General features: G+C 41.0%; 1 protein-coding gene across 2 annotated transcripts in view; it reads right to left on the bottom strand.

Annotated features, from left to right (window-relative positions):
- NRG3 (neuregulin 3) overlaps window positions 1–26754 on the bottom strand; it is a 1063293-nt gene that overhangs the window by 39390 nt on the left and 997149 nt on the right. For both annotated transcript variants that reach the window (XM_033842029.2, XM_033842028.2), the window contains exons 5-6: window positions 4894–4996; window positions 234–360 (exon numbers count right to left, since the gene is read on the bottom strand). In XM_033842029.2, coding sequence (XP_033697920.1) covers window positions 234–360; window positions 4894–4996 — 230 coding nt within the window. The remainder of the gene's footprint in view (window positions 1–233; window positions 361–4893; window positions 4997–26754) is intronic.

A 26754-nucleotide genomic window follows, 5' to 3' on the forward strand; every position in this document is an offset into this window, starting at 1 on the left:
TCTTTTTGCTTCCAGAGATTAATTATATTACAGATTGTAATCAAGAGCTGAGAGTTAATTTTTCTTTCTTTTATCCGGTACTTGTGTGCACACACGAAAATGCAACATGATTTAAGGAAAAATCTGCAGAGTACTGAAAAAAATATGCAAGTCTGATCACAGGCTCCCCAGCCCCTCTGGACTGGAAGCACTGAGATGGACTGTGGGAAGAGATGTATAGACGTGTAACTTACATTTTGCAGCTGGACATGATTCTTCACCAAGTTCTCTGACTTTGCCATTGTGCTGGATGCTTTGAGACTGTAGTTTTTACCGTTATGTGGCTCTTTGAGTTGCTCTTGAATTTGTTTAGCTTGTTTCCTGCAGGTTTAAATAAATCCATGTATAAATAGTTACATACATTTATTCTATTCACATTTTTTGAGGTTCATTCATTCCCAACATCTATATTTGTCATTTGCTAAAGCTAGATAAACTCACTTAGCAAAGAGAATCCTCCCTTCATCTTCAACCCCACCAAGAAATACTGGCATTATCTGTTATCGTCCAGGATTCACACCCAGTGGCACTCCAAAGGCAGACAGAAATGTAATTCCTTGTCCTGTCCCTATTGGATGCAAGAGGTCCCTATCCCTGAGTGCTAAACTGAAAAGAATTAGGAATGCTCTGAAGAAGTGACAAGTGGAAAACTTTGAAGCTTGGACCTAGCAACCACATATAACATACTTGCAAAGTTACGTTTATATCTGTCCAATTCATGTAAGTGTGGCCTGACTGCATAGCTTTCACATATACCATAACGGGTCTATTTTCTTTTTTACAGTTTAGAAACAGTTCATTTATTTTTACCATCAGCCCTGAATGTAGATTTTTATTAGAACTTCTGTAAATAATAAAAGTTGTTAACTCTTAAAGAGCACCTACTGTGTGCCAAGCATCATTTTAAGTGTTTTACATGTCTCAACTTACTTATTCTTCACGATAACTCGTGTGTGATGAGGCATTAATCCTATACTCATTTAACAGATGAGAAAACCGAGGCACAGAGAAGTTAAATAATTTGCCCAAAGTCACACAGCTAGTAAGTGGTAGAGCTGGATTTGAACCCAGCGAGTCTGGCTGTGTACTTTGCACTTCGAGCCACCGCTCACGACTGTCAAACCACTTGCTATAGTTATGCAGCTTCTTGATGGGAAGGCTGAGATTATTCTCAGGTTTGGGACTCCAAGTAAAATATTTCTGCAGATGTGGAGTGACTGTTGTTCTGACCATTCAGTGGCTATATCAGAAGGATGTGACAAATTACTGGCTTATTAGCTGCTCTCTCCCAAGAGCTCTATAGCAATTATCTATCAGCAGAAGACTCAGAACCTATAAAATGAACAAACAAACAGGGAAACAAACTTTGCAGAATCATCCCCCCTAGACTTTTTGGCCTCTTCTCCAAGGTCCGTGCCTAGGAGAGAGCCTTTAGTGGAGACTGTGCACCATCTCTTGCAGTGAGCCTTTCCAGGTAGAGACAGCACTCTGTACACCACGGGCTCAAGTATCACAGTGACTGAGATTTGAATTCTGGCTCTGCCACCCACCAGCTTTGCTTTGATTCCCCAAATCAAAATGATCGATTTCCAAAACTTCCCTGAGCCTCAGTTTCCTCATCTGTCAATGGAGTTTGGAAAAGCTCTCTTCCATAAATATTGTGGAAACTACATGTGAGAACACATGCTTAGTTGTATGGGCAGATGCTGCAGAGGAATTAGAACACTGGCTCCAAGATAAAAGAAGAGATCTTGTTAATTGCCTCTCTCACAAGCAAGTCACGGTATTTGCTACAAGATTTGGAGGCCTGGAGCATCATTACATCCTTTGAATTTACAGTACTGGTGTGATGTAGCTCTGTTTAAATATTTATTTTATCTTTTCAATCATTTGGGGGGCTTTTACCTCTGTTGCTTTAATGCACTTGTAATTATCTATCTACTTCCTAACAGCTAATCTGTAGCCTATTGTTAGAAACAAATCTATCATATCAGCATTTTAAGAAGCACATGTTAGCCACAAAATCCTACCAGGGATTCACTGATGAAGCAAACTGGAGATGAGGAAGTTCTACTGAGTGAATCATCATGAAGTAGTAAAAGGGGGCTTGGCACAGAGTCAGGACCCAATTAATTTCCTAAGAATTAAATAGTAAAAATACTAACGATCTTTTCAGTAATTCCATAATTCGGCGTCTGGGAAATGTAAAATTCTAAAGGAATTTTCCTCATAAAAATTTCTGACTGCATTTCCTAAATCCTTTTTATAATTTGCTTTCCTTTACCCTCTTCTTGCTCCCGTACTGACTCACTAATATTCCAGAATCAATGGGCTTTCTTTTCTGAACCTGCCTCCTTCCCCATCATCCCTCTGATCTCCCAAGCACACACATTTTTGCTCTTTCCTTCTCCCCTCAGCAAATGGGAACAAAGGAAGTGAGAAGCGTCTGCCTGCAATACCATTAGCTCTCTCATGAGAGCAGTTGCTCTGGGGAAGACAAGATACGGGCATTTCACACTGGAACCTACTAGCCTAACAATGTCGGTGTGATTCTATAGTTCAGTGAGTTTCAAGTTGCTCTGGCTCAATCCATCAGAAAGAAATGAGGTGTAAAGTGGTGGAATATCAGGCATCACCAGTCCATCGGGAGACATTTTTTGTAATGTTACAGGTTGCCTTCCTGGGGAAGCAGACACTGAGATGGAGATAGCGTGCAGGATTTTTATTAGGGAGGGCTCTTTGGATCAACGTGGGTGGAAATGAAGGGAAGGAAGCAGGACTGGGCAGAGGGAGAAGTTGGAATGTGATACAGTCTCAGTGAAGACCTCCGCAAATCGCACGGGGAGCTTGGAAACTGGCATGGCCTTGCACCCCAAGTTGGGGCAAAGGTCTAGGCCTTCAAAGCTTCACATTGACCTGTCCCTGGATGCTGGCTATCTCGGGTCAGGTAACTCTTATAGCTGTGTACTAGCAGCTGGGGGACTTAGACCTCCACAGCTGAAGAGAATCATAGCATCATATCAGAACATCCACTGCCTGTCCTTAAGAGCCTTACTTGGTGATCTAAAATCTCTTACTTCAGAGGGTGATAACCTATAGTCAGGGCAAGTTATGAGCACATCTGCTTTCTACTGGTAGCACCGGTTCTCCTTTTTCCTCCTGTGCTTTCCCGGTTGTGATAATTATTTGTCCCTGGAACAAATCATTCTGCTCCTGGAACATCTCTTCTCCTATTCTGATTCCATTGTTAGAGTTGAATCAAGTCTTGCATTTCCAAAGTCTACTAAGGACTCCCAGCCTTACACTTCTTAGCCCATATAAGTTAAAAGTAAAAAGAAAACCTAGAAGAATTTATAGTTGCTATGTGAGCCGTATCAGTCAGATATGAAAGGCTCAATTAATAGTTCGATTAACTACTTATAGGAATATACGGACTTATTGGGAGTGAGGAGAAAAGAATTTCTTTCAGTGTGCCCTTCAATCCCCTTGTTGGGGTTCAATTAACTCAGTCAGAAAATCCCCTAAATTCAAGAAGGTGCTGCTCACTTCTACCTCTTCGTGTAACCTACGTTCAAACTTTCATCAGCTAACAATGTGCTGTAATATTCCATCGGGTGAGGTCATGCCATACCACGGGTGACAAGAGAATGGAGAAAGGACCAGAGTGGCAGCATTCGAAGGATTATGGGAAGGAAAACATACATAAGCAAGAGAATACAAGCCTTTGGATAAGTCCTGACTCTCTCTGGGCAGTGTACATTCTAGTACATTGGATCTATCTGTACTATTTTCACGGTAATTCTGCAAATCTAAACCTATTCTGAAATAGTGTATTAAAAAATAATAGTCACTAATTCTGGATTCATACCCGAGTTTCCATTATTTTTTAAAATCATTAATCGCTGTTCTTTTTAAAGATCAACATATACGACATGAAGACAGGTATCACAGACTGTATTTGGAAATTGGTCCATTTTTAGAAGAGCAAATGGGTAGAAGAATACAGGTCCAATGAAAAGCAATTACATGTTGGCTTGGATTTCCGACAGGCTGTAGGAACAGAATCTGTGCCAACTTCTCAAGGCCTGCATACGTTCCAAGAAACCAAGGAATTGAATATTTTTATCTGCATTTCTTATTTTAAGTGTAGATTATGTCATTTACATAAATAAAATACCTCTACCAAAGTTATGTGGAGTAAATATATATGTCTACACACATACATACTTATATACATATTTATGTATATTTCTAATTCTACCTTATTAGCCCCAAAAAAGCAGTGCTTTTGGCAGAAGGTTTGGTCTCTTGGCAAGGTAAGTGTAGGGCATATTCTAGACGTGCATACTAACTGGTGAAGCAAAGTAGACTTTACAGTATTCATACTTCATATTTGGCTAAAACCTTGATGGGTAGCAGGTAAAAACACTATAAAAGGAAATTGTTTGGTTTTCTTTTCCATGAAAGGCTAGATGCTATTTGATAAAGTTTATGTCTATAGCAGTGACCTCTCTTTTCAGAAGACTTAACCCCTTAGTGACAGGCAAATGTTGAGCCTTTAATTCCGGCAGGCAATCGAAAGTGCAAAGAACACAGAGTGTTCATGATTACAGAGAGGAATGATCGCTACGTGCATCAAAGGTAAACCACACACACATACATGCATGCACACACTGTACACATTCACCACAGGCTACAAAAGACTGAGGGTTACTTATGGAAGTCTGATGGACACAATTTGCACAAAATCCCTCTGCCTGGAGCTCAGACTGAGTACTGAGCTCAGCACTTTAAAGAAAGACAAAGTACTTCCTCTAAGAAGTAACCTTTTAACACTGAGAGAAATGGTCTTACTTGCTTTTGAAGTAGAATGCTGCACAGAACATGCCCACGATGACAATTCCAAAGATGATACAGGAAATTGACAGCACCTGCCTCTGATAAACTTCTTCACTCTCTGTGAATTTGAAAAAGAGAATTAAAGCAGATGTTAGCACGGCACAGCAGAGACAATCTCCGTCCTCGTACTTCTGAACTGGTAGGAGCCTTTCAAAGCAAAGTTTTTTTGTTCCTGTCATGAATAGGAAAACACGAGGATGTTATTATGATTCAGTTTCTTTGCAATGGTCTATAGGACAGCCGCTTTTATTTATTTTTTTGTATGTGCATGGCTAAATCAGAACTCATACACAGATATCACAATTATGAATCTTATTATCAAAAGACATTTCATGACTTGAGAACATACTGGGAACATACATTTTAAAAATTATGGTGGGGCCCCAAATAATCTGCTATCAGAACTTTCCTGTGCTGGTGATGACTTCCAATTTATGTGATACTGATGCCACTGCATTTTCTGATTTGCTCCCTGGCCGTCAGTCTCCCATTCATCCACCCATTACTATGATTGACATCATTAATGAAAGAGAACTTCAATATACATGTGAATATTTACTCATTCCTCAGTACCAATGATCTGGCACAGTAACCTCAACCTCTACTACCAAAGTCATATCTTAGAGCATCTTATATTGCAAAAAGTGACAAGAATTCAAACACAAGCATTTCACTTTTCAGACACTGACATTTACACTTCTAGCTCGTTTTCTGAAATATATCTACTGAAACCGTTTTTCCATCTCATCAAGACCTTTTTATCCATAGATCTCAGAACTTTCTTTCTGTTAATTATCCTCCTCTTGTCTTCATCTCTCTCTTTATACAGCACAGAGACAATAGTCTTTCCCTTTCTTTTCTTCCTTCCTTCCTTCCTTTCTATCTCTCTCTTTCCCTTCCTTCCTTCCTCCCTCCCTCCCTTCCTTTCTTTCTTTCTCCCTCTCTCCCCCTCCCTTTTTCCTTCCCTTCCCTTCTTTTCATTCTTCCTCCCTCCGTCCCTCCTTCCCTCTCTCTCTCCTTTCCTTCTTTCCTGAGATCATGCACTATATCCTCTCTTCAGATACGACAGTACATTTTAAAGTTTTTTCCTGCAGCAGTGTATCGGGAAACAATGTATTAGAAGAACTATCCTCTCTTCTCTCCCCTCTTAGGCTTTATTTACATTTTCAATGTCTTTATTCAGCCTGGAGTATCAAAAACAGAAAGTAAACCTAAGAGAAATACCACATCATCCACATTTCTGATTAAATGAAGAGGGGCAATCGCGTGGCCCTGGCAAGCCTTGGTTGACATTTTAAATTTTGAAAGGTTCAAATTAAAGAGATAAAAAAACCTGTCACTGAGACCTTGTTTGGGCATCTTGCCATCTTAAAGAATGTCATCCTTTCCATCCACATTTGTAAGCTCATTAAATCTTCCAAATGAATTTGGAAACAAGTAAGTAGATGTACCAATTTAAAAAGAGTTCCGTTTCATTTAATTGCTGTGAGTTGATGACTCTAATGGAATAAGCATGATTTACATATAATAATCTACTCCACCCTGCTTCTGCCAATAAAAAGAACTACGAAAATGGTGGATAACAATATCTATTAAAACAAAAGAAATAAGACTCTATCCACTAAACAGTGATCTCCGCATAACATCTACTGGGTGTTTTGTTTGTTTGTTTGTTTGTTTGTTTGCGGTACGCGGGCTTCTCACTGTTGTGGCCTCTCCCGTTGCGGAGCACAGGCTCCTGACGCGCAGGGTCAGTGGCCATGGCTCACGGGCCCAGCCGCTCCGCGGCATGTGGGATCTTCCCGGACCGGGGCACGAACCTGCGTCCCCTGCATCGGCAGGCGGACTCTCAGCCACTGTGCCACCAGGGAAGCCCTTTGTTAGTTTTTAAAGCTAGTCAAATATAGCCTGGGGAAATGTATAAAATCATTTCTGAGTTCAAAATCAAGAGTGAAATTAAAACTCCAAATACTGCGAGTGGATTTATAGACCCAGGTGTAGTTACCATGATGGTGCTCTCAATGCCTTTGATTCAGAGTGCTACACAAGAACCAGCACAATGAGGAGCAGGAAGCAAGGGGTTGGGGGTCTGGCAATTTTGGATCTGACTTTAATTTTAGCCACCTTTAATATGAGTAACCAAAGGTATACTACTTTACCTTTATAAATTTCAATTTTCTGCCTAAATAAAGGCAATGATATGAAATGCTGACTGTAATAAATGTTATAACAAGGAGGTATATAATCCTACAAAATAATATAATATGAAAAATTGACCTATTCACAGAGACCAGAGATTTTAAGTATAAAATAGGATCCAACTAGGCAAGAAGAATGGGGATGGGCAAAGTGGTCCAGGAAGAGAAGACAGCTTGTGCAAAGGTCCTGTGGTAGGTGATAAAATGGCACATTCAGGAATCTGGAAGTTATTTACCCTACCCCAGGGCCTTTGCACAAGTTATTTTCTATACTCTCCCAACTTAGTGGAGCAACACGGAAACAACAGGAACATGGTATACAATGAACATGTCTTTACAATAGCAGGAAGGTACTGAAAATTTGAAAGAAGAGGAGTGTGATGTGATAATATTTACATTTATTTTTCCTGCCATTTACAGAAAAGATTAGAAGGGATAAAGTAAATGCTGAGTCCTGTTAGAAGGCCATTATATCAGCGTAGACATGATGGATGTTTCTATGATAATAGTAACAACCATGGTGGGCAGTAAACAGAAGTGAAAAGCAGTTAGGTTTTTTAAAATAAATTTATTTATTTTTGGCTGCGTTGGGTCTTCATTGCTGCACGCAGGCTTTCTTTAGTTGCTGTGAGTGGGGACTACTCTTTGTTGTGGTGCGCAGGTTTCTCATTGTGGTGGCTTCTCTTGTTACGGAGCACGGGCTCTAGGTGCACAGGCTTCAGTAATTGTGGCTCGCGGGCTCTAGAGTGCAGGCTCAGTAGTTGTAGCACACGGGTTTAGTTGTTCCGCGTCATGTGGGATCTTCCCAGACCAGGGCTCGAACCTGTGTCCCCTGCATTGGCAGGCAGATTTTTAACCACTGAGCCACTAGGGAAGCCCAGCAGTTAGGCTGAAAATACTTAAGGGACTAGACGATGATGCTCTTAACTAAGTTGGAGCTTATTGGAGGGGGATCAGAATTGAAAGGAAAGAGATCAAATTCAGCTTTGGAGTTGGTGAGTTTTAAAAGCCTGTAAGATAGCCAAGTGGCAGTGTAAAGTAGACATTTACATGTATAGATCTGGGTTAAGAGGAGGAGACAGGATTCCGGATGAAAATATTTGGGGTTATGCATATACTGAAACCAAGTGTGTTGATAAGACAGGCCCAGGAGAAAATATAGAGTAATAAGAGAATCTTAGGCATTCTATTCTAAGATAGACCTTTGAGAGACTCCAAAATTTCATGGAAGGGTAGACAAGGATCCTGCAGAGGGGATTAAAAAAAAAAAAAAGGAGCAGCCAATCAGGCAAGAAAAAATAAATAAATAAGGAAAATAAAAGAAACAACAATAATAAAACCTGATAGTGCCATGGAAGAAAAGATACAGGGTTTGTTTTTTGTTTTTTTCTAGAAAAATAGGCTACTGAATGCTTCTAAGAGGCCAAATAAAACAAAGTCCTTTAATTTAGTGACGTAGAGGTTGCTGGAGAACCTGCATGAGCAAGTTAACGGAACCATGAAGGCAGCCCCCGCGGTTCCCTGGGTCCTCTGTCATGTATATACCACGTACTGCAAGGCAAACGCACTTTCTCCAAACCTACCCTGTCTTCTACCACTTAGCCCGGATTTAGGATCTAGAATTCCAGCCTAACTCCTGAAAGCAGAGAATGCCTTGCTTGTAATGAGGCAACTATGAACTTCACTGTACAGAAGTTGTGAGGATTGAGTGAGTTAGAATATACAGAGGATTGCAGTGCCTAACTTGGAGTAATCATTAAGTATTAGTCTGAACCAATATAAAATTGCCATGGGGGGCAATAAATGGCTGGACATTGGCCGTTTAATTTGGTTCTGTCTAATATATGGTAACTTGTTATTATTCTATGGAACATCAATATTTTTGCATTCCATTTTTTAAAAACCCAGAGGGCAAAACCAATCTTTGGCTCGACAGGAATTGGAAAAGTGTGTTTGCATTGTCTCCCAACTCTGTTCCTTTTTCTCTTCTGTGGTGCACAGGGCTCGCTCCTCTCTTTTTATATGATCATATTTCATATTATAAAGGTGGAAAAAGAGAAGGTAATAACATGATGGTGAATTTTCTGAAACTGACATTGGACCAGTGGAAAAAATCCTTTTGGCAGGCAGCCTGGCCCAAGACTCTGAAAAACACAAGTGCTGCCCTTTGCTAACCCCACTCTCCCCCTGAACCCACCTCACTCAGGGAGCAGTGTGGTTGGCCAATGTTACCCCTCGGTTTAAACACCAGCTACAACTGTTCTTATCTTCTTTCAACCGTTGTCTTTATCGATAATGGGGAAAATACTTCACACTTCACATATTTGTTTACAGATTCAATAGGAGAGCACAAATAAAGTGTCCATCTAGTGGCATGTAATGGATACACAAAATGCAGTTCCCTTCCTTTTCCCTTTTTCTCCTGAAGCCAGTGTTGAAGCAAAAAAAGACAAAACAAAACAACTGGCCTTTAGAATACTCTACTTCCCTAATGCAAAACTCACCTTACCCACAGGCAGTCCATGACTTGCTGCCTCAGGGCCTCTCTGCCTGTGCCCTGAGACCTATACTGAAGGAAGTTATTTTACTGTCGTTTTATTTACCGATCATTCCTTGCACTTTGCCTCTTGTTAACTGAATTTTTCTCCTAGTAGTTTTGAATTTCCTATCCAGATGTTTTAGCAGATGAAATTCAAGTGATCCTCCTTGAGGAGGGGCTCTGTCTTTTACATTCTCATGATCCCCAGGGACCCAGAATCCTTGGAAAACCTGTGGGTACAGCACTGTTTGCTAAACCAGACAGCTTACAGTTTAGGTTCTAGTAGGCAAAGCTGCCTGAGGAAAATGCTTTTGGAAGCTGTAACTCTCCTTAGACTGCTAAAAGTCTCTCTGTGAATACTTGTTAAACTCTACTACATTTAAAAAAAAAAATTATGCCCACAGAAAATCGTAGCTGCAGCTTTTATATACCATTTCCCTCTGGTTAGCTCTATGTGAAGGATAGAAGTGTGGGTGACCACAACCCTGTATATGTGAAGGAATGGGAAATGTTCTAAAAGGAAGCTCCCATCCCCTCCAAGAATGGAGCCCTGGGATCCCACTGCCTCTTGGGAATCTTTCCTTTGTACCATCAGTTTTAATTAAGTCTGTAAGAGAGAAAACTCAAGCATGATTTCCTGAAATGTGTTGGCATCCAAGTAATGTGAAGCTTAAACACGGAGACACACACACACACACACACACACACATACCTGTAAGCCTGTAAGCCATATACAGGAGCAAAACTTTTCTGCCTAGACCACCTCATCGTCAACATATGCAAATAAGACCCTTTGTGATGCCACCAGTAGGTGTCAGTGCAAGCATGATTACTCTGATAGTTCATTATGAAAGTCAACCTAGCAATATCACCAGGGCTCCTTCTTAGCCAAGTATTCATTATCGGAAGCCCTGCAGATAAAAGTCTACACAGAGAAGCAAAAGTCATTATAAGACAAGTTCACTAATGATCCCACCATTTATGAAATTAGTCTTCATCCTAGGTTTCCTCTCTGCCTAATTCTAGCATTTATTTCTATTCATCAGTCAACCTTATAATCTGGGTAGATCAGACTCTCCCTGATTGTAAACCTATGAATTTTTGTCATAATTTTAACTGGATTAAGTTTAAGTGGATTTATTTCAGTTTTAATTATTCTTAGAACAAGAGAGCCTCCTCCCAATTTTGTTCTTAAAAACCAACAAATGTTGGAGATAGATTAAAATATTAGGAGCTTACAAGGAACTGCAAATGAACTGTGATCAGGAAAGAGAATGAAAGGAAAGAGAATATTTAGAATGTTAGAAACTGGGATTTGCACTTTTCTTGAAGTTGAAGTTGAGTCTTTTCTTGAACTTGAAGACAAAAATGAACAAGCGCTAAATGGCCTGATGACTGCACTATTAAAGGAAAAAAAGTACTTCATTAAGGTGAAAGAGTTCCTGAAGGCAAATGAAATGGGTCCTCACCTTGAGATCAATGAGATTAAACACACACGGGCAGGGAGGGGTAGTGAGAGAGTATGTGATGAGAATATCAGGAAGACTGAACAAGCGACGGCCTAGCCTCACGGCAAGGATCTCCGAGAATGCTGCATGACAGAGGGGATAGGGGTCCAGCCCAACCATCTGAGTGCAGAGGAGCTGAGATGACCAGGAGGTACTGAAATGCCCCATATCTTTAGCGTGGTGTTATTTCTACCTGGAAGCCCCTTCCTCTTCCCTACTTGCAGAACTCCCACCATTGTGGGTTGATTTGTGTCCCCCGCTGCACAAAGATTTTGAAGTTCTAACCCCAATAACTGTAAATATGAACTTCTTTGGATATAGCGTTTTGCAGATGATCAAGTTGAGGTCATTAGGATGGATCCTAATCCAATATTACTGTGTCCTCATCAAAAACAGAAATTTGGACACAGAGAAACACATACGGGGAGGACGCCATGTGAAGATGGAAGCAGACTTTGGGGTGATGCATCCACATGTCAAGGAAGGCTAAAGATTTCCAGGAAACCACCAGAAGCCAGGAGAGAGGCAGGAACAGATTCTCCCTCACAGCCCTCAGAAGGAACGAACCCTGCCAACACCCTGATCTTATACTTCTAGCTTCCAGAACTATGACACAATACATTTCTGTTGTTTAACTACCAATTTGTGGCACTTTGTTATGGGCAGTCCTAACAAACTAATATAGCCAATGATCCATAAATATATCAGAATAAATACTATACAATGTAAGTACTATCCAGTCTGAAAACTCTTCTCAAGGGCCCGTTTGCATTCCTTTTGCATCTTTCCATAACTGCATTGTCTTGTGTCAAAGATGCACATATCTGTTTTCCCACAGCCCAGTCTGAGAGCCCTCGAAGGCAAGAGCATCTTCATGACTGGACCCTTGCACCTGGCTCGTGCTTGCTCTGTACAAGGGAGGGTATTCAGTAGGCTTTCGTTCAACTCAACAGCTTCTGGGTTGGATGTCTAATGACATTCTACTGGTTGGGCCCTCTGCCTGGTGAGGTAACAAAAAGAGGCAACATCTTCTTGGAAAGGGGTCCTTTTACTCTGGGGATTCATTCTGTTGCCCTTCACCATCCACTGTGGAAGGGCATCATTTAAAATACTGTGAAAAAGTAAAATAATTACTTCCTAATAAAATGTTAACTTTTAAAATTATATTTTATCTTATTTCCATACAAAGTGCTTTGAGATGTACATTATACATAAAATTTGATATTTAAGGGGAAATAACAGTTTAAATTCATAAACACATTTATTCTCAACCTGCAATTTCCTTTTCTTCCCGCACAGTCCCCACCAAATATAAACCTTCCCATAATAATCCCTTATCTCTCTCCCTCCTTTCCCAAACAGTATAGCTCTGGGCGACTATAGATAAGTGAATGCTATAAAACACATTAGGAAAAAAAATGAAAAGCCCTGGGTCTTCCCATTGGTATGCTTAACATGCACTGGCTTTCCAAGTGTTATTTCTCCCACAAATAAATTATAAGTAAAAAGCAAATTCAATCAAAATAAATCTATTGGTGAGTTTACAATGTTATCATAAAACCAGTCTTTGACTTCTGGCTTCAGGGTTAAAGGGTGTGAAAACTCTGTTTTTTCTGAACCTGTAATAATTGTCCCCCAATCCATACTCTTAATCCCAGTTTTTATCACTTAGGATTCACTGTTCATTGGCAAAGTTACATTCTAAGAGCAAGACATGTGACTTGGAATGATAACATGCTATTTTCTTGACAATGGGGAGAATCTGACCTAGTGGTTTATAGGTCTTTTACTGTTTGACTTGTTTTGATAGAATGAGAAATCGAATCCACTAAATCCATTTAAATCTTGCTTCACAGAACACTCAGTCCCAAAGTAACACCCAACCCTTCCCAGTCTGGTTTAATGGATCTCCACTTCCCTCAACCAGGTGAGATGTAAGTTAAAGGAATCTTAACTCCTATTGCCTTAAATATTAGGGGTGACCTGGCATGATCTATAAGCATCATCTGCAAAGTCAGCTATTTGCACAGCTACTTAGGGTGATAGCCCTGTAGCTATTTGCACTTCGCAGGCCCATGTTGTTAAGTATCCCATCAGGGGCTGTCCTGAGTCAGGTTGGGTACCAGACAGCAAAGCAGAGGCCTCTGCACTCTAGGCAGTGGTTCTCTATCCTGGCTATAGCTCTGAAATTACTGCAAAGTTTTTCAAACACACCTGCAACTGGGCCCCACCCCAGAGCCGGAGATCTGAATTTCCAGCACTGTAACTCTAGATTTGTATTTGTTCAAATCTATTTAAGGCAGCCAAGACACAGTCAAAGAATCAAAACACAAACAAACAAAAACAAAAAAGGAAAAATTAACTCTAGTTATAAATTTTATTTACCCAGCATATTGAAAACAGTATCACTTCAACATGGAATCTCTATTAAAAATATTAGTAAAATGTCCCTCAACAGATGAATGGATAAAGAGGATGTGGTACATATATGCAATGGAATACTACTTGGCTATAAAAAAGAATGAAATAATGCCATTTGCAGCAAGATGGATGGACCTAGAGATTATGATACTAAGTGAAGTAAGTCAGAGAAAGACAAATACCTTATATCACTTATATGTGGAATCTGAAATATGACAAAAATGAACTTATTTATGAAAACAAAAACAGACTCACACACATAGAAAACAAACTTATGGTTACCAAAGGGGTAGCAGGGATTGCGGGGGGAGAGAAATTAAGAGTTTGGGATTAACATATGCACACCACTATATATAAAATAGGTAAACAAGGATCTACTGTATAGAACAGGGAACTCTACTCAATATCTTGTAATAAGTGCTTTGAGATGTACATTACACATAAAATTTGATATTTAAGGGGAAATAACAGTTTAAATTCATAAACACTATAAACGCTATAATGGAAAAGAATCTGAAACAGAATATATATTTATATAAAATGGAATCACTTTGCTGTATACTTGAAACTAACACAACATTGTAAATTAACTATACTTCAATAATAAAATAAAATAAAATAAAAAGTTCACAAGCGCTGATGTCAGAAAGACCCGCGTCAAGTGATCCTTCTGTCATTACAAAACGTGACTTTTTAGTTTCATCTCTTTTACCTAAACAAAGGGCAGTAGGGGGTAATTATGGATATACAATAATCTTATGCTGTAGCTATCCATGTCCTTCCTTCCCAGTTAAGTTAAAAGAAACAAATTGTCATCCAGCAGTGATACCAACAGGAGCTTGGCGACAAGTTTAGTTCAGCATGGAGTAAGCTACAGGATCCAAGAAGATGACAGGGTTAGTTCCAAAAGATAAGTACAGTAATGGTTCGACAGAGGCAGAAGCAACAGAGGATACTTGCAAAGAATCTCTGGAAGATATATCCAGAAGCGAGATAAACCACACATGACCCATAAGGAAAGTGATTCAAGCATCCGGCTACAGCTGAATCAAATAGATTTTAAGGTATCTGGAAAATTCTCAAGTCTCTGTGGTGTTTCTATATATAATCTTCAAGAAAAATACATAGAGAATTCAAGTTGACTCTGTCCTAGCCATATCATAGCAATCGTTCTTGTCTTGTAACAGCAGTTGTATCCAGAGAGCTGCAGAGTCTGCTGTCTTGCCCACATGCCCATTCGTGCTTAGAGAAAAATAAATATCTTTTGGCGTTATGGACTGTAATAACCATGTCCTTTAGTTTCTATTTCTGTTGCTTTGACGTCTGGGCCTTGCTGACCCTGAAGGGACGGCCCCTCCCAGGACTAGCCGATTCCTAGAGGTAGTAAGCCACTAGCTTATGAGTGTACTTTTCAAATACAAACCAACCAATTCAGAGAGCACACTCCCAACCACCACCTTATCAGGCTCTCACACTTTGGGCTACTGTCCATCTGTCCCAATCACTCCAGGCTCAGGTACTAGACAACTAAGGACAGTCCCCATGCCCCAGAGTCTGCTGAAATTATTCAAACTAGCGAATTCTAAGCCTACTTACCCTGCCTCACCCACTGCTTCCTGTGGAGGCCACAAAAAAGCCTTTTGCCCACAGTTCCTCCTTTTCCTGGGCCTCCTGACACAGCTGGGTATTCCTTCATGGGTCCCTGAGAGCAGGCTGTGGTCCCCCTGCTTGGGAATGTGAATAATAAACTATCTTCTCAATGGCAGTTCTTTCGTGCTCTGTTGGCCTTATTATTTCTCAAATTTTCTATTAATACACTATGTTTTGGAACATAGGCTATTCAAACGAATGTTTTAAAAGGATTGTGTGACATGCTAAGGAATTGTAAATACTTCAAAAAAGGCTGAACGTTTGCTTTTCTAAAGCAAAAAATAGCTGCTTAGATCAATCTAACGGAGTAGCCACTACCCATTGGAATAACTCATAAGGGCTTCATCTCTGAACAGGATTAAAATTTATTAGCGGAAGTTACTGTCTGTGTCTATTGGAGTCTCTCCTGCATCCCACAGCAGACACTGCTCTAGAATTATACTTTGGCTATAAAGATAAATAAAGTAGAATTCTACAAAGCCTGTATCTAGCTGGTGAGATGGGCATATAAAAATAAATATGAAACATTGTGGTAAACGTTTATGAACTCTGAGCAGAGTGATGTTTTCAAGCTGAGTAGTACATACCCAAGGCAATCTACAGATTCAATGCAATCCCTATAAAAATTCCAATGGCATTTTTTTTTTTACAGAAATAGAAAAACAATCCTCAAATCCATATGGAACCACAAAAGACCTTGCATAGCCAAAGCAGTCCTTAGAAAGGAGAATGGAGCAGGAGGCATCACACTTTCTGATTTCAAACTGTACCACAAAGCTATAGTAATCAAAACATTATGGTATTGGCATAAAAATAGACACATGGACTGATGGAACAGAATATTCTGTCTGTGTATGAGACTGAGTAAGTGACAATGAAGACTCCGGAGAAGACATTAGGAACAGTTGCCTGAGTGATTGTGCAAGGGAGGGACACCACACTTCTATCTACTTCTGACAATCACTTGAAACAATGTAAGAAACCTAGTGTGTCCACGACATGGTAGATGCTTCCTCCCAAAGAGCAAGATACAAAAATGGGCATAGCTTTATTCACACTGTCTATACAGCGTGTGAGTCCCAAGCACTGGGTAGAACTGCTTTGACTGCTCCCTGGATAACAGTCTCATGAAGGTTCTCATCCTGCTCAGCTTTCAAGAAACAATCATTTAATGTCCGTTGTCCTTCCTTCTGCATCACCCTTTTCACCAAGTATCACAATATTTCTGGCTCAGTGACCTTCTTTGCCCTGAGAACTGTGAGAGTTGCACTTTTCCCATTTAGAGGATATGATTTGCTCAGCTGCAGAGCAGGGGTCTCAGGTAGTGTCAGACCCTCTACCTTGAGCTTGCTGGACAGAAGCAGCCAGTGTTTTCTGCATCATCTGATCCTACTGAGTTTGACTCTGTTCACAGACAGAGGGCTGCATTGCCAGAGGGTGGCAATGCAGCCCTCACTCACACACACACACACACACACACACACACACACACACTCACTCCTCCCTCTAGTTCGGGGCAGTGGCAAATCCAGCTACCAGGGCTGCATATTCTAAAAGATACGAATGTCCAAATCAGAGTCCATTCAGTTGAAGAGCCCAATAACTTTGAGCAGAACATCATAGCAGCAGGACAATTGTTGACATGTCCTGCTTAAATTTACAAAACAAACAAACAAACAGGTGACATCTTCATCCAATTAAATAGAGTTTACCCAGTTTTCATTGTTGTTGTTGCTAGAGACATTTACGAGTTAAACTTGTACACAGGATAGGAAACAACTCAAGTAACTGTCATGGCACAAAGAAGTATCTGAAATAGTTTTCAGGAGGCTATTACAGCTATACTTACGGCCCTATTCATATTCTCTTAAACATATTTCATTGCTTACCTCATTAAGTGGAATTGAATAACATATGCACTCCCTTCCAGAAAAGGCGGTCCCTCTGCAGCAGGGATAGTAGGGGAAGCACATGAAGGTGGGGGTAGAAATGGGGCAAGACTGCCCCCAGGACTGTTCTCCATTGAAGGCAAGGGGACTATGAAATAGGGTGTGCAGAGGTGACGTCAGAATTACAAAGCAAGCAGGAAAACAAGGTACTGGCCACAGAATGAAAACGATGGGGGCGGGGGGGGGGCAGGTGAAGGAATGAAGAGGACGAAATGGAACCTGGAATGCTACTGCAGGGGGTTGGGGAACCCCTGTGGTCCTGCCCATGGACAGAGTAGGAGCTAAGACTGTAAACTGAGTGAGACAAATGTCCAGCTATGATCCTGTAGGCAGGATAAAAACGGAGAACCTTTAACCTCATTTTAGAGATGAGGAAACTGAGGCTCAAAGAGGTTAATATAATAACTTAAGAGTAACAGACCTGGGTCCCAAACTCATGCCCCATATCAAACAGTCCTGCATCCTTTGCTTTTTCCTGCATCTCCCCTTTCTCCATGCTTGAGGAAGCCAAAAGGGAAACCGTGCATTCTTCCTCCCATACCCAAAGGCTGACTGAACGGGACTCCCCTGCAAACTAAAACTAAGCAAAAATAGAAACATAAACCAAAAAAGCATTTTATTAAAAAAACAAACAAACCCGAAACATGTAGTCTAGGCTCGCAAGGAGCTCAAAATCAAACAGAAGAGGCAATGTACATTTAAAAATGCGATAAAAGAAGTTTCAGGACTTCCCTGGTGGCACAGTGGTTAAGAATCTGCCTGCTAATGCAGGGGACATGGGTTCAAGCCCTGGTCCAGGAAGATCCCACATGCCGTGGAGCAACTAAGTCTCTGCGCCACAACTACTAAGCCTGCACTCTAGAGCCCGTGAGCCACAATTACTGAGCCTGTGTGCCACAACAACTGAAGCCCGTGCACCTATAGCTTGTGCTCCACGACAAGAGAAGCCACGACAACGAGAAGCCCGTGTACTGCAAGGAAGAGTAGCCCCTGCTCGCCGCAACTAGAGAAAGCCAGCGTGCAGCAACAAAGACCCAACACAGCCAAAAATAAATAAATAAATTTTTTAAAAAGTTTCAAAAGAGAAATGGAAGCCGGGATGGAAAATGAGGAGACAGGAACTGCTACTTGTTAATATTGAATGACCCTGTAGCAGGCACTCTGAGCAACACGTAATTAGCTTCTTTCTGCCCATGTTCGAAGGTCTGGAGATCTCAAGGGACCTTCCCAAAGTTATACAGTTAGAAGGTGAAAGGTAGAATCAAGGAACCGACCCAATTGTGTCTGGCTCCAAAGTTCAAGCATGTCTTCCTTCATTATCTGCTTCATTAACATTTATTTAATTAAAGTCTTGAAGTCACTAAATGGTAAGCATCTCAAAAATAAGTTTATGAAACAAAGGATGGATGAATATGTACATGAAAATCACTAAGTTTCCTATCCCTGCTGATGGAACAGGTGTGGGATATAATGGAAAATAGATCAGGCATGACGTTAACATTTTTAGACTGAATTAAAATTGGGTGGGATTGTCATTTCAGGAGAAGAGAGGACAAAGCAGTTGGTAGAGGGCATGTGAGTTTGCCATTCTCCCCCTCACCTCCGGGTAACTGTACATTTTGTTCTTCTGCCTGGGATGTCCTCCTTGCCTCTCTCATCTCCTCCACCAAGGTAGGAGCATATCATTTGGCTTGAAGATTTCCACGGGGAGGAAGTTTTCCCTTATCTCGTGCTCCCACAACTCCCATGGTGAGGTTTCCATTTTATGTGTTTCTGGAGAACCCAGTGGGGTAATCTCCATTATGTCAGTTATCACATTGCGTTACAGTCCCTTGGTGAGTTATTTATCTTCACTTTAATCTGCAAGTTCCTGGGAGCTTTACTGACTGTTTTGTTCTCGTTTTTTTCCTGTTTTGCTCTGTGTTGTTCCAGAAAATACGGAAAAACAACATAATGTGAATGCGCTCAGCTTGGGCTCTGAACTGGCGCATGCAAATAGACCGCAAGGATGTCTGAGAAACCAGGACCCTGTGTGCTCGAACCTGTAGACAACAAACACAATCGAGTTCCTTGGAGGGATCCGGATAAGGTAGATCATCCACCCTGTCACTGGGTTTGTTCAGGTCCAAACATATACTCATGTGTGTTTAGACTGAGATTACCCTGGAATTCTCAGTACTCCTGAGTTTTACCTGTAGAGGGATGACTCTGTTTATAATTTTCTGTTCACTAAACATTCCTTCTTAAACTTTACTGACATTGCTAATCATGGTAGGTGTGTCATGACATAACTTACTCCTATGTAACAAATATTATCTGAAACATTGTAAGGAAATTGCTACAAAAGGGGAAATTGTGAAAGAACAATAACAGGCATGCAGGCTCTAACAACAGTGCTGGAGGAATATAAGGACACTCTCTTCTTTCCACTTGCCCTCAGTATCCCCTGCCACTCACACAAGCTATTACCTTCAGAAAAAAGTTCACACAGTGATATCCCTGGATGAAATCAGCAACTGTGAAAAATCTAAAACTACAGGGAAGCTCATGCCCCCAAGGAAGAGATGTGCAGAAATTCTGGATGCCTGGTTGCCTCTAGATGGGCTGAGACAGCTCAGGCAGGAGGTCCACGTGAGCTAAAACATGCCAAAATATTGTTGTCTTATACACAGCAAAGGTTCATTCTGTTGGAGTCAAATACCACAGTGATCACTTTTGACAGATCAAAAGCATATAATAACCAAGGAAGAAAGACAAACTTGTAAAGAACAATTGTTGGAAGAATAAGTAGCTCACAGTTGGAATAAAATTCATCCTGTAAACAAGCCCATACCATACATCTCTACCATCTGGGAAGAGAAATCTCATAGCTGGGGATTGTTTTTTTTGTTTTGTTTTGTTTTTTGATTAATTTATTTTATTTTTGGCTGTGTTGGGTCTTCATTGCTGTGCACGGGCTTTCTCTAGGTGTGACGAGCGGGAGCTGCTCTTCATTGTGGTGCGTGGGCTTCTCGTTGCAGTGGCTTCTCTTGTTGAGGAGCACGGGCTCTAGGCACACGGGCTCCAGTAGTTGTGGCACGTGGGCTCAGTAGTTGTGGCTCACGGGCTCTAGAGCAAAGGCTCAGTAGTTGTGGTGCACAGGCTTAGTTGCTCTGCGGCATGTGGGATCTTCCCGGACCAGGGCTCAAACCCTGTCCCCTGCATTGGCAGGCAGATTGTTAACCACTGCGCCACGAGGGAAGTCCCCTGGGTTTTTTTTTTAAATTTGCTTTTTGAAAGATAAAATGGTGGTAGCATCCCCCAGGACTTAGAAATGACAGCCAGGTTTTGGATAGAGTGGCTCAAAAACAACTTCATTTTAGGAGAGAACAACAGAGTTAAGACAGATGTGAAGAGTAGACATATATTTCCTGCTACTCTCCCACCCCCACATTATCATTGGAGCATCTTATAGGGTCGGCAGGAGAGAGTATTATCATTTTGACTTTCAACAAAATACCTGTGCTAAGCAGACATGCATGCTATGTGTGACAGAAGTACCATTCTCATAACTTCTAGGAGAAAACATTCCATTTAACAATACTAGAAATTTCCCCCAAATGCATCTGTTGATGATTCTGAGGCATCCGTTCTCTTGTAGGGCAATTCATGTTTTGTCTCCACTTAAGAGACCCTGAGTGGCCTCACAACAGAGGACCTCCCATGCAATACTGTGGAAATAAGTCATCTCAGGATGAGTGAGCTCCGCAATACAGCAACAAGGAAATACAGAAAAGCAAAATGAGTGCAGGGTGTGAGAGGATGTGAGCACAGCGTAAGTGCACTTGTGCTGGCAAAGATCAGGGATCAGCAAAGGACAAGCCACAGTCAAATCCAGCTGGATGGGCCATTGTTGTAAATAATGTTTTGTCCGAGCCAGCATTCGTTTATGTATTGTCCATGGCTGCCCTTGTACTGCAAGGCAGAGTTGAGTAGCTGCAGCAAAGTACGCAAAGCCCGAATATTAACTATTTGGCCCTTTACAGGAACATTTTCCTAATCCCTGGAGTAGATAAAAAGAAATTCAATGAAAAAAAAGTACTCTGTCACAAGAGGTACAATAAAAATTTAAATAATGTCTCAAATTAATATTTTAAAATATGTGTTAAAAAATTCTAGGGCTTCCCTGGTGGCACAGTGGTTGAGAGTCCGCCTGCCGATGCAGGGGACACGGGTTCGTGCCCCGGTCCGGGAAGATCCCACATGCCACGGAGTGGCTGGGCCCGTGAGCCATGGCCGCTGAGCCTGCGCGTCCGGAGCCTGTGCTCCACCACGGGAGAGACCACGACAGTGAGAGGCCTGCATACAGCAGAAAAAAAAAAGAAAAGAAAAAAGGAAAAAAAAAATTCTAAAACAGCCCCTTAAATTGTCAAAGAATAACTTTAGTTCTTTTACTGTGCTGGGTAAACATGGAGTCTATCAGCCAATGGAAGCCACCTCCCTCAGCATTGGCTAACAAAGGCCAACGTGCCTTCTATGACTAGAGCGTGGAGATTTAGCTTTTAAGGCAAGAGCTTTGAGGTTCAGTGGGGGGCCCTGAGCAGATGCAGATAGCGGGTCTTGCGATTGGTTTAGGCACAAAAGTTCAGCTGATGCTGATGAGCTGGGCCAACAAGAGTCTTTTCCAGAAAACTAAACTGGAGACCAGAAGGAGAGGTCAGTTAGGAAAGGGAGCAAAATAGGAAAGACAAAAAAAAAAAATAAGGACCAAAGAGAGACAAAGGGCAGTTGAGTCATGTTAAATGGATGTCCAATCCAAAGGGGGACCCACCTAGAATTCTCCACAAGTCTGAGAGGAGAAATATTTTCTGATGAGTACAGCCACACTTTAACATTATTCCAGACTCTGAGAAAGGCCAGGCCTCCAGGTCAAAATCCCTGTTAATTTTAATTTTTTTCCTTATTTTTCCCTATTGCATTTATTAATATCTCCAGGGTTTTTTTTTTTTTTGTTTGTCTATTGGTTTGTTTGTTTTAATTAAAAGAGCTTAAGGAGCAGAGATTGAAATGGGAACAACTTCCTGTAAGGAAATAATTACTGGGCGTAACAAACTGTATCCCAGATAAGATGGCTCACCCTAAAAACTATAAAGGAAAGCAGAGAACAATTTCAGGGGTGTGACACTTCGTGGGCACACAAGCAATTATCACTTTTAACAAGCTTTTATTTCTTTGGTCACCAGAATGTTCCCTAGGGTAGTTGGAGCCTGCAGACCTCAGTTATAAAACTGGCTGGTGCAAGTTAATCATAAGGTGGTAGTTCAGAGCCAATAGCATGCTTGGTATATAAGTGGATGAATGACTTAGCTAGAAAGTTTTTTAAACTTCCTGAATGATCTGCCTGACTGCTTGAATCTCCTGAAAACCTTCAGCTGCCTGCCCCTGCTTGTCCTGCCACCCTCAATATTTTTGCTAGGCTGGACTGGCCCCCAAAGGGGGCACATGGCTGTCCTCTCTCTGGGAAAGCCTATGACAATAGGACATATCCCCAGTTCAAGCTGCTGGTTCTGCACTGTCGAATGGTAGATAGATGCATTCTTACTCCTCTGACCAAGCAAGGAATGATTTCATTTTCCTAATCTTATATAGGTTGCAAATAAGAGCACCCACTTTTCCCAGCCCTTGGGTGTGCCTGAACTCTACAAGAGTGACAAGAAATAACTTTTGGCTAGGGGATCTTCTCGTTTCTCCATGACTGGGACTTAGGGGGGCAGGAGGTGGCATGAAAATGTGCTTGAGTGTTGTTCCTGTTCTGTGTAGCTGTGGTCTCTGTGGAAAGATGCCACTGACAACAACAGTAGCGATGGCAAGTAAAACAGGAACATTTATTGATCGCTTACAATACAAAGCTCTTTGCAGGTGCAAAGTTCTTTAGCCCTCTCTGCAGTTCTGGGGTCATTATTAACCTTATTTGCACTTGGAGAAATTGAGGCATGAAAGAACTAAACTAAATGTTCAAGTTCAAATAAAAAATAAGTTGTCTCAGACAATCTGGCTCTAGAACCCATGCTTTTAACCACTACATGTTACTGCCTAGCTGGATAAAAAAGACATCTTCTTCCTCCACCTTTGTAACTAGAAAATCGGTCCTTAATCAAACTAAAATAATGTTGGAGAGGCGGTAGGGTGGGGTGAAAGAGACCATACTCTGGACTCAGAGAGTCTTGAGTTAATATCAGTTCTACCTTGGATTAAGCAAGGATAATTTTAAGGACATCCCTTGTCCTCCCCTAGCTTCAAGGCCCTCGTCTGTAAAACAGGGATGTCAATACCTTCAGTGCAGGGTTTTTGTGAAGATAATAAAATAATGGATGCTAAGTCCCCAAAATATAGTGTCTTATACATAATGAGTAATCACTCCCAAAAGTAGGTCTTTCTTCTTCCTTTCTAAAGCATTAGGTCTCTTTAACACTATGGAGGAGTGTTTATGGAAGACCTTTACTATTATATAACAGAATAAATAGTCTCATGACTTGCCTGAGCTATTCAACAGCCAAGAATTCTCTTTTGAAAAGCTGAGGTGAACTAACTGCTGAACAATCATCGCAAGTAAACACTGAAACTCACCAAAAAAGATACCCCACATCCAAAGACAAAGGAGAAGCCACAATGAGATGATAGGAGGGGCGCAATCACAATAAAATCAAATCCCATAACGTTGGGTGGGTGACTCACAAACTAGAGAACACTTATACCACAGAAGTCCACCCACTGGAGTGAAGGTTCTGAGCCCCACATCAGGCTTCTCAACCTGTGGGTCTGGCAATGGGAGGAGGAATTCCCAGAGAATCAGACTTGGAAGGTGAGCAGGATTTGATGGTATGACTTTGACAGGACTAGGGGAAACAGAGACTCTACTCTTGGAGAGCACACACAAAGTAGTATGTGCATCAGGACCCAGGGGAAGGAGCAGTGACCCCATAGGAGACTGAACCAGACCTACATGCTAGTGTTGAGGGTCTCCTCCAGAGGCTGGGGTTGGCTGTGACTCACCATGAGGACAAAGCCACCGGCAGCAGAACTTCTGGGAAGTTATCCTTGGCGTGAGCCCTCCCAGAGTCCGCCATTAGGCCCACCAAAGAGCCCAGGTAGCCTACAGGGTTGGGTCGTCTCAGGCCAGACAACAAACAGGGAGGGAACCCAGCCCCATGCACCAGCAGACAAGCAGATTAAAGTTTTACTGAGCTCTGCCCACCAGACCAACAGCCAGCTATACCCACCAGCAATCCCTCAAATCAGGAAACTTGCACAAGCCTCTTAGATAGCCTCATCCACCAGAGGGCAGAGAGCAGAAGCAAGAACTACAATCCTGCAGCCTGTGGAACAAAAACCCCATTCACAGAAAGATGGACAAGATGAAAAGGCAGAGGGCCATGTACCAAATGAAGGAACAAGACAAAATCCCAGAAAAACAACTAAATGAAGTGGAGACAGTAAACCTTCCAGAAAAAGAATTCAGAATAATGATAGTGAAAATGATCCAGGACCTTGGAAACAGAATGGAGGCAAAGGTCGAGAAGATGCAAGAAATGTTTAACAAAGACATAGAAGAATTAAAGAAAAAACAAACTGAGATGAACAATAACTGAAATGAAAACCCGGAAGGAATCAATAGCAGAATAACTGAGGCAGAAGAATGGATAAGTGACCTGGAAGACAGATGGTGGAATTCACTGCTGCAGAACAGAATAAAGAAAAAAGAATGAAAAGAAATGAAGACAGCCTAAGTGACCTCTGGGACAACAGTAAATGCAAAAAAGTTTCACATTATGGGGGTTCCAGAAGGAGAAGAGAGAGAAAAAGGACCTGAGAAAATATTTGAAGAGATTATAGTCAAAAACTTCCCTAACACGGGAAAGGAAATAGGCACTGAAGTCCAGGAAGCGCAGAGAGCCCCATACAGGATAAACCCAAGGAGAAACATGCTGAGACACATAGTAATCAAATTGGCAAAAATTAAAGACAAAGAAAAATTATTGAAAGCAGCAAGGGAAAAATGACAAATAGCATACAAGGGAACTCCCATAAGGTTAACAGCTGATTTCTCAGCAGAAACTCTAGAAGCCAGAAGGGAGTGGCATGACATATTTAAAGTGATGAAAGGGAAGAACTTACAACCAAGATTACTCTACCTAGCAAGGATTTCATTCAGATTCGATGGAGAAATCAAAAGCTTTACAGACAAGCAAAAGCTAACAGAATTCAGTACCACCAAACCAGCTCTACAACAAATGCTAAAGGAACTTCTCTAAGTAGGAAACACAAGAGAAGAAAAGGACCTACAAAAACAAACCCAAAAGAATTAAGAAAATGGTAATAGAAACATACATATCAATAATTACCTCAACCGTGAATGGATTAAATGCTCCAACCAAAAGACACAGGCTCGCTGAAAGGATAAAAAAACAAGACCCATATATATGCTGCCTACAAGAGACCCACTGCAGACCTAGGGACACATACAGATTGAAAGTGAGGGGATGGAGAAAGATATTCCATGCAAATGGGAATCAAAAGAAAGCTGGATTAGCAATACTTATATCATATAAAATAGACTGTAAAATAAAGAATATTACAAGAGACAAGGAAGGACATTACATAATGATCAAGGGATCAATCCAAGAAGAAGATATAACAATTATAAATATATATGCACCCAACATAGGACCACCTCAATACATAAGGCAGCTGCTAACAGCTATAAAACAGGAAATCAACAGTAACACAATAATAGTGGGGGACTTTAACACCTCACTTACACCAATGGATCATCCAGACAGAATATTAATAAGGAAACACAAGCTCTAAATGACACAACAGACTAGATAGATTTAATTGATTTTTATAGGACATTCCATCCAAAAACAGCAGACTGCACTTTCTTATCAAGTGCACATGGAACATTCTCCAGGATAGATCACATCTTGGGACACAAATCAAGACTTAGTAAATTTAAGAAAATTGAAATCATATCAAGCATCTTTTCTGACAACAACACTATGAGATTAAAAATCAATTACAGGGAAAAACACATAAAAAACACAAACACATGGATGCTAAACAATATGTTACTAAATAACCAAGAGATCACTGAAGAAATCAAAGAGAAAATCAAAAAACACCTAAAGACAAATGACAATGAAAACATGACGATCCAAAACCTATGGGATGCAGCAAAAGCACTAAGAGGGAAGTTTACAGCAATACAATCCTAGCTCAAGAAACAACAGACATCTCAAATAAACAATCTAACCTTATGCCTAAAGGAACTAGAGAAAGAACAAAGAAAACCCAAAGTTAGTAGAAGGAAAGAAATCATAAAGATCAGAGCAGAAATAAATGAAATAGAAACAAAGAAAACAATAGCAAAGATCAATATAACTAAAAGCTGGTTCTTTGAGAGGATAAACAAAATTGATAAACCTTTAGCCAGACTCATCAAGAAAAAGAGGGAGAGGACTCAAATCAATAAAATTAGAAATGAAAAAGGAGAAGTTACAACAGACACCGCA

This window comes from Tursiops truncatus, chromosome 16 (assembly GCF_011762595.2).
Source record: "Tursiops truncatus isolate mTurTru1 chromosome 16, mTurTru1.mat.Y, whole genome shotgun sequence".
NCBI lineage: Eukaryota > Metazoa > Chordata > Mammalia > Artiodactyla > Delphinidae > Tursiops > Tursiops truncatus.